This window comes from Podarcis tiliguerta (genome assembly GCF_965153285.1).
Source record: "Podarcis tiliguerta genome assembly, chromosome: 17".
NCBI classification, from domain to species: domain Eukaryota; kingdom Metazoa; phylum Chordata; class Lepidosauria; order Squamata; family Lacertidae; genus Podarcis; species Podarcis tiliguerta.
The window spans coordinates 36,825,031-36,833,391 of record NC_139550.1 but is presented as its reverse complement, the minus strand read 5'-3'; the positions used below and the strand labels follow the sequence as shown (position 1 = coordinate 36,833,391).

Here is an 8,361-nt window from a genome sequence, read left to right as displayed (position 1 = left end):
CCATACCCTATGTTGCAACTGGTTTGCAATTCAAACAGGAATTCCCATATTCATTCTCTCCTCCCTCTCTCTAATCAGATCCCAAACCTGTAAAACAAGTGCCATTATTGTTCTACTGACTACTCACCATACTCCTATCTCCATCCGCCCCCACATTTCTTTGTTTCAGGAATCCCACAGGTTTCACTGTTCCCCAGGGCGTCCTAGCACATTCCCCTATCTCAAGTGACTCAAAATCAAACGTGTACATCAGCACACTGAAACAAAAAAAATCAATAGACATTTGAACACAGAAACTCAGCACATACGCAAAAAGGACACAGCTCTAAGCACTAATATGTGCCAAGAGGTTACATAAAACCTTGTTTAAGGAAGGGTAAACTGTACTTCTACCTGGTTTTGTCATCACAACCATATATGGTCAGTGCAACCATGGGCGTAGTCAAGGGGGGGCAGGAAGGGGCAGCTGTCCCCCCCAATAAATAAAATTAAATAAAAATACATAGGTAACTGAGGTTCTGTCCCCCCAACAAAGGCCTGCCCCCCACCAACAAAAATCCTGGCTACGCCCATGAGTGAAACTATATCCAGCAACAACTGAATATACAACCAACCACAATGTCATCACATTCAATGAAAGTATGGGGCAACTTGCTTAAAACTGATGTGGTAATACTACGGCAATCCATTATGCAGTATGTCTTCACTAGCACTAATAACAGCTCATTAAGTATCAAGCAGAACATCTGAGAAAGCAAAAGCATTTTCAATGCGATGTGTGTTACTGCTTGTTGGACAAAACAGGATAGCAGGTCAGATCATATACATGGTGGGGGTTGGGGGGCAGACCCCAAGAACCATGACAGCTTAAACTCATGGTTGCCAGTTAACTTCTAGGTCTGCTAATTATATATACTTTTATCTACCCCAGCCCTCAGTGCTCTGTGCCATGTATACTTGAAGAAGCACCTTGTGGGAGCCTCTACAGCAGTTTATCGTGCACTCAGCTGCTCATGCGTGCATGTTTTGTGCCGTATCTGCAGGACATCACGCTTGTCAAAATGCCACCCCATGTTATTTTTCCATTTAATCCAAATTTACAATTTCTGTGGAAAATCTGATAAGCAAAGAACACAAAAGAATCTTAAACATCTTTACATCCTCCTCGTTGTTTTAATCAAAACTTCCTAGCTAGAAGGTGCTAACTGAGTATAGGCACAACCGGCCCAAGAAGGAAGATCAACATCAGGATCTGCTGTCAATTCAGGTCATGAATCCTGCCACCTCAACTTGCTTCATGGGTAGGCCAGCTCTGAGTACAGTCTTTCTCCACATGAAACAGTTTTCTGTTTTGGTTTTAGGCTGTTGCTTGTTGAGTTATGAAGAATTTCAATGATCAGTTTTTTTTATTTGCACTTTTAAAAAGTATCATATATAGTGGCTTTCTGAAATTTAAATGTTATAAATGCATTTTGACCAAAAAAAGTACAGTGAACCATGAAAATGTGGGTGTTCTGACATACCTGCTACATTATATAAATCATCCAACAATAATATCTAGCATTTATATAGTGCTTAACCCAGTTGTTGAAAGCTCCTTACAACAGTTCTGTGAGGTAGGCCACTGTTATTACATCTTTATTGCAGATGTGTGCCAGGATAAGTGAAAACCTTGCACTGATGGAACAAGTTAGTTGGATAGTGCCCCAATTAACTAACTGCTACCAAATGTGCTTTTTTAATTGGAGATGCCAAGAATTGAACCTGGGTCCTTCTGCATGCAAAGAGGCAGTCTTCAACTGAGCTACCAGAGTGACTTGCCTGAGGCAATCTAATGGGGTCATAACTGAGGGGAGATTTGAACCAGGGGATTTGCCAGCTCACTTTCTTAGGAAAGATTCTACAGTGGTACCTCGGGTTAAGTACTTAATTCTTTCTGGAGGTCTGTTCTTAACCTGAAACTATTCTTAACCTGAAGCACCACTTTAGCTAATGGGGCCTCCTGCTGCTGCCGGAGCACGATTTCTGTTCTCATCCTGAAGCAAAATTCTTAACCCGAGGTAATATTTCTGGGTTAGCGGAGTCTGTAACCTGAAGCGTATGTAACCCAAGGTACCACTGTATATCAGGGGCAGGCAACCAAAGGCCCGGGGGCCGGATGCGGCCCAATCGTCTTCTCAATCCGGCCCCTGGATGGTCCGGGAATCAGCTTATTTTTACATGAGTAGAATGTGTCCTTTTATTTAAAATGCATCTCTGGGTTATTTTTGGGGCATAAGAATTCGTTCAGTTCCCCCCCAAAAAAACAGTCTGGACCACCACATGGTCTGAGGGATGGTGGACGGCCCACGGCTGAAAAAGGTTGTTGACCCCTGTTCTATATCATCTCTCTACAGCAGCAGTTCTCAGACTGGCCAGAGGGGAGGCCCCACACTAAAGTAACATGCCACAATATCAACCGAGCAAACTAGGTGTCACCACATCTAAAGCTCCTTGTAACCTCATGGAGTCGCTTTGGCTGCATTTGAGAAGCCAGACTCCTGAATGGCAGTCTCAAGCTTCTGAGTTCCTCTCAGAATGGGTCCTTGGGAAGATCAGGAAGGGTGGAGAAGCTGCCGAGAAAGGCAACTTCCTCATTGCTGATGATCTTCCTGTGCAATATACAGTCAGAGGGGACTTCAGGGTGCACTGTCAGTTCATGACCATGGAAACGTTTTCTTTTATTTTAACAAAATGTATATGTCACTTAATCAATGCTACACTTTATATAAAACAGAGTGTAAAATGTTTATCAAAAGAATACAGTTCAAAGCAGCAAATTTCAAACCAAGTTTATACAAAAGCCAACAAGCCTGTCCAGTGCTCAGCATGAACTGAGTGGACCCTCACCATGCAGCCGCACTGGGCAACTGTCTGGGGAAATCTCAGCAAGATTGCAGAAGATTGCAGATGGCATCTGGCAGGGAGTTATGGGCCAAGCCACCCTTATTTGTGTGGAGAGCCATCTTAGATGCCTAGGTAGTCCAGCCTGTTCTCTGGCCATCCACCGCCCCTCCTCCCTCTCCCTGTGGCTTTATATCCTCCAGGTACTCCTTCTCTCACATCAGGCAGATGAATGAGAGCTACCATGCCCCTTCTAGCACAAGTGGAGCCTCCAGGCAAGGAGACCAAACACGGCCTCCTCAGGATTCATTGTCTTGTCATTGCTTGGTGGTAGGGACTGGGGTCTACTTAAGGGCAACTTACTGGTGAGTCCCTGTAGCCCATCACACCTACACTGCTTAATACAGCAACAGCAGCAGCAACAACAGCACCTTTATTGAGCCATCCCTGAGTATGCGCCCTAGAACATGCCCCCAAACACTCTGCAATGCATAGGAGAGATGTGACAGTTTCATTGGTGCCTCAGCAGAAGGAGCAACATGGAAAGAGTTTTTCTGAAGGTGGAACATGTGGAAAAACTGGGCTGCAGAGCAGTGGTGTGGGAGCCTGTGGCACTCCAGTCATTGTTGGGACTCCTTCAGCTCCAGCCAGTATGACCAATGGTTAGAGATGAGTATGAGAGTTGGTGTCCAACAACATATGGAGGGCACCATGTTGACTCTAGGCCACTGCTCTATGGACATATATCATACAAGAAACTGGGAATTTTTCTGCAACAACATCATCATCTCTAACACATCATCCTGAAGGGAGGCCATTTTGGGCCCCAGGATTTGTCCATTGTGGCAGAACAGTTTTTCTACAGGAGCAGAATTTGGCAGAGTGGTGTTGAACTTGATAAAAAGCTTGGCGATGGCTGGGTATCTTTTCAGTTGCCTCAGCTCATGCGATGGATCGTTGAGGAACTGTATCCCAATATTCCTTAATGCAGACTCAGCTGCCGCCACCCCCTGATCATCAAAGCCATAAAAATCGTCGGCAGCTTTCACTGCTGCGGCTTGACTGTCAGCCTTCGGCGACAGAGTGTCACAGCGGAGCAGCTCCCGTAAGAAAAGCTCCTGAGCGATCTTCTTATCATCTTGACTTTGCAGCCAACGCAATTTAAAAAATGGATGTGATACAGAAGCAATGACTAGTGGCTTTGTCTTTTTACTACTTACAGCTGTGTCAAATGTCAGCATGTGCCCAAACTGCTTCTGAAGCTCCCCCTTCAGTGCATCTGCCAGGCAAGAAGTGTATTTTGGAGACACCGACTCAAGTCGGCTGTTTAACACAAGCACCATGGGCAGCACAGCACCGCAGAAAGACTCAATGGCCTCTTCTGTCTGAAGTTTGTCAAGTGCTGTAGCAATCGGAGACATCACCTCCAACCACTCCCCTAAGAACTCCAGCTCCAGGTTGGTAAATTTTGGAAGCTGGAGGCAGGCCATTATGAGATTCACCGTGCCACGCATGTCGTATATGCGGCAAAAGCTGTCAAACTCAGAATTCCATATGGAGGCCGGTTTGGGGAGAGACTTTCCGAGGGCGTAATTAACAAGCTCTGCATTTTTCAGGCTATCTTGGGAAACATTCCTTAAAGCACAGCATTTGCTTGACACGCTTTGGAAAAGGTGCCTGTAGGGAGGGTTGGTGGCCAGTGCTCTGGAAGCAGCTGCCGCAGCCACAAAGCTGAGTGTGCAGGAAAAGCAGGCCACGCGGGGTGGCAAATAGAAGAGGTCAGAAGAATCAACGGTGTCACCTGACAAGGCTTCATAAATGCGCACGTTGACACAGGCATCAGCCTCCGGGGGATTCACTTGCTTCTCCCCATCATTCCCCTCTTGCTGGTCCAAGCTGTCCTCCAGCTGCTCTTTGGGTCCAGAGAACAGCTGAAAGGTTTTCTGGAAATGGTTCCTGTTGTCCGTGACAATGTGTGTTATTTTTGTGGAGTCCAAATCATACTGCGAATGGATCTCAGTCAGCACAGAAGCAAGCTTGCTGTATGAACATGGCCCAGGAAAGCGTCGGAAGCTCAAGGCAGCAGATTCTCTTGTCAAGTTAGCTGAATTGATCCAGTGGCATGTGACACCCACATAACTTTGCCCCTGATGCATCCACACATCTGCAGTTGTACAAACATAAGAAACTGAGTCCAATTTCCTTTTAATTTTTTCAAGAACCAAGGCATACTGTCTTGCAAGGTTGTTCCGTAAGGTTTCTGTAGAAGTGACTGCGGCACTGGGAATAATCCCTTTAATCAAAGTGTGGAAGCCACTTCCGTCAACAATCGACAAGGGAAGCATATCAGTGATGAGAAAATTGAGAATTAGTTGATCCAGGTTTTCTTTGGATAAAGACTGATCACAGAGCTGATACTGTGAGTAAGGGTCCCAATGAGGCTCACTGTATTTTGGAATTTTCTCAGAAACTTTTAACATGCCACTACCAATTTTTTTGCAATGGATATTTTTCCTTTTGTGCATCAGCTTCAGATATTTTTCTCCATGGATTCTCTACAACAGAGGAGAACTATTTCAGTCAGTGCTATAGGATATAGAAATTATTATGGGAATCATACAGAAATATATAAATACTTGTCACATGCAAAAGTACTGACAGACCTGATGAATTGCTCGGTGGCCTGTGGAGTCAGGATCTCACAGATATTGGGAGGAATTCAACATAGCACTAAGGAGATTGCTTCATCAGCACAAACATTTCTGCTTGCTTGATGGAATCAACTCCCCTCTCCTCCCACCCCACCCCATGTGCTGTTCTGGGGATTCTCCCAATCCCAACCTAAGCCAATGGGGGTTGCAGTGGGGAGGAAAGTCCCACTGCACTAGCAGAAGTCCTTATGTGGATGTCCACTCACTAGCTGAATCCAGCCCCTTTATTTTTACAGTGGTACCTCGGGTTACGGGCGCTTCAGGTTACAGACTCTGCTAACCCAGAAATAGTGCTTCAGGTTAAGAACTTTGCTTCAGGATGAGAACAGAAATTGTGCTCTGGTGGCACAGCGGCAGCAGGAGGCCCCTTTAGCTAAAGTGGTGCTTCAGGTTAAGAACAGTTTCAGGTTAAGAACGGACCTCTGGAACAAATTAAGTACTTAACCTGAGGTACCACTGTATTTTAAAATATCCAGTCTCCATAACCTTACAGAGAAATTTGCAAGAATGCTGCCAAATTGCTAAACAGAAAAAAGCGAAGAAGCAAAAGGATCCACTAACCTTGCTAAAAATTAATTTTAAGTAAAAATAAATTCTTTTTATAATACATCTGATTTTAAGGTATGTTTTTTGCAAAGTCTCTTAGCTATGACAACCGATAGAATCAACATTTTCAGAGGCAGTATATCTCTGAATACCAAATGCTGGGCATAAAAAATTGGGGGTGGGTACTTTTCCACTCATCTTATGCCCTTTCCTAAAGCATCTGGCAGGCCTTCTCAAACAGAATGATGGTTTCCTATGGACCTTTGGCTGGAGCCACTAAAACATGTGATGACGGGACCGGCGATCCTCCAGAGGACGTCGGACTCCCATCACTCTCAGGCATCATGGCCGGTGGTCAGGGATGATGGGAGCTGTGGTTCAACAACACTTGGAGGTCCACAGCTTCCCTGCAAGATTCTTCTTATGTTCTAAGCATCTCCTATTTCATGATTATTATTTTAAAGTAAGATCATCCTAAAGGCAATAAATTTATCTGCTGTAGTTTGGCATTTGATGTGTATGAAAATATGCACTGAAAATATTTTGATGTGGTTCTCCAACGTGATGTGCTATCCCTTCTCCAGTCCAAGATTAGGATCCTTGAGGACTGGAGAGGTCAACCACAATTTGTGGAATCAGGTGGTGTAAGAGTCCAGACTCCACTCCTTGCAATGCAGAGTAGTCTTTGTTTAGCCTGGGGGCAGGGAAGTTGTGGCTCTCCAGATCTTGCGGGATCACAGCTTCCACCATGCTTGACCACTCACTGGTCATGTTGGCTTGGGGATGATAAAAGTAGTCCAACACCACCTGGAGAGCCACATCCCTGTTCCAGCCCTAAGGGTAGAGATTAGCAAGTGCAGGAGGGCCATGGCCTGAATCGGATCTATTGAGGACGATCAAGGTTGCTTGAACGCGCGCACTCGAACCAGGCGACATCGAGGTCCGAAACAAGATGCTGCCGCGCGGGTGGGTGGCTAATAACGGCAAAGCGCTCCTGAATATAATAAGCGGCCCTGAAGCGCACGGAGCACCTGAGCCGCCATCCCTTTTGCACGATTGCACGGGGAGTCTGCACGCCGGTCGTGCCCACGGGGGCTCCCGGATCGCTAATCTTAAACCTATCTGCAAATCGGGCTGGCTCACGTGCGAATGCGTAGTGGCCCTTTGCTGCCATTCTGTACCTGCACGTGCTTGGTGAAATTGGATGGCGCCTTGTGCTGCCCTCGGATGGTCTTCCTCTTGTGCCTGCACAGGCTGCAAACTGCCTGGATGAAGTTCCCGTCGTCTTCCACGACCTCGGAGAAGTACGTCCTCACGACGATGGGCAGCGCTTTGCTCTCGGGTTCCGCCGCTGCAGAAGAAGACATGCCGGCGGCTCCCGAGGTCGTGCACGGCTCCGGGACTGATGAATGGGAACCGGGGCACGGGGAAGCCTTCGGCGGCCGGCTGGAGAGGGCTTCTAGCCCCGCGAGGGCATGCGTCAACCCTAATGCGGCTGCTGGGAAATGTAGTCCTTTGCCAAACGTTTCACGCCGGTGCATTTGTTTTTCTCCTTCACAGTAAGATAACCATTCTTTGCTTTAGGAGTGGCTGCCGTTTGGATGCTCATGAACTACATCCAGTCACGCTTTCGGCTTCACCGCATTTCCATAGGGAAAAGGATTTGCACGTGGCGAGATGAGATTCAGTTATAAATCGCCATCATCACTTTTTATTTGCATATCACCTTTCTGTGTTGCTATACCGCAAGGCGCTTTACAAGCTGAAGAAGCAACAACACATACCGCAAAGGTCGCGCATCTTATAACAAATCCGATCCAAGTAAGTCAAAGTTATGACTTGAAATAAACAACATACATACAAAGGTTGCAATTCTATGCACGCTTTTCTGGGAGTAGCTCAGTAGGACTTCTTTGAAAAAGTGCACCAGGATTGCGCCGCGAGTCTCCTGCAACAAAGCAAGTCCCTTTGAGTAACGTGTATAGGATCGCGCTGTTAAAGGGCGCCAAATATAGGGGCATTGCACATGGAATATTGTGTTTGCTCCCATTTAAAATATATGTGCACCACACACAGAGAGATAAGGAATACAATATGCTTATATGAACGGGGGGCAGCATGTTTTAAGCGAGCTCAGCATCTTTTTTAACCCATAAGGAAGTTCCTAATCTAAGAACAAAAGCCTTTTCTGTCTGTTTCTGTTCGTCTTTCTCCACTCGTA

General features: G+C 46.1%; 1 protein-coding gene across 1 annotated transcript; it reads right to left on the bottom strand.

The window, feature by feature from the left end:
* Positions 1–2,713: 2,713 nt before the first annotated feature.
* Positions 2,714–7,958, bottom strand: LOC310667448 (uncharacterized protein). Its single transcript, XM_083419866.1, has 2 exons — positions 7,322–7,958; positions 2,714–5,438 (listed from the first exon to the last, which is right to left on the bottom strand). Exons 1-2 carry the CDS (start codon positions 7,679–7,681, stop codon positions 3,630–3,632), a joined length of 2,169 nt encoding a protein of 722 aa, XP_083275992.1. The 5' UTR covers positions 7,682–7,958; the 3' UTR covers positions 2,714–3,629.
* Between the last annotated feature and the right edge of the window lie 403 nt (positions 7,959–8,361).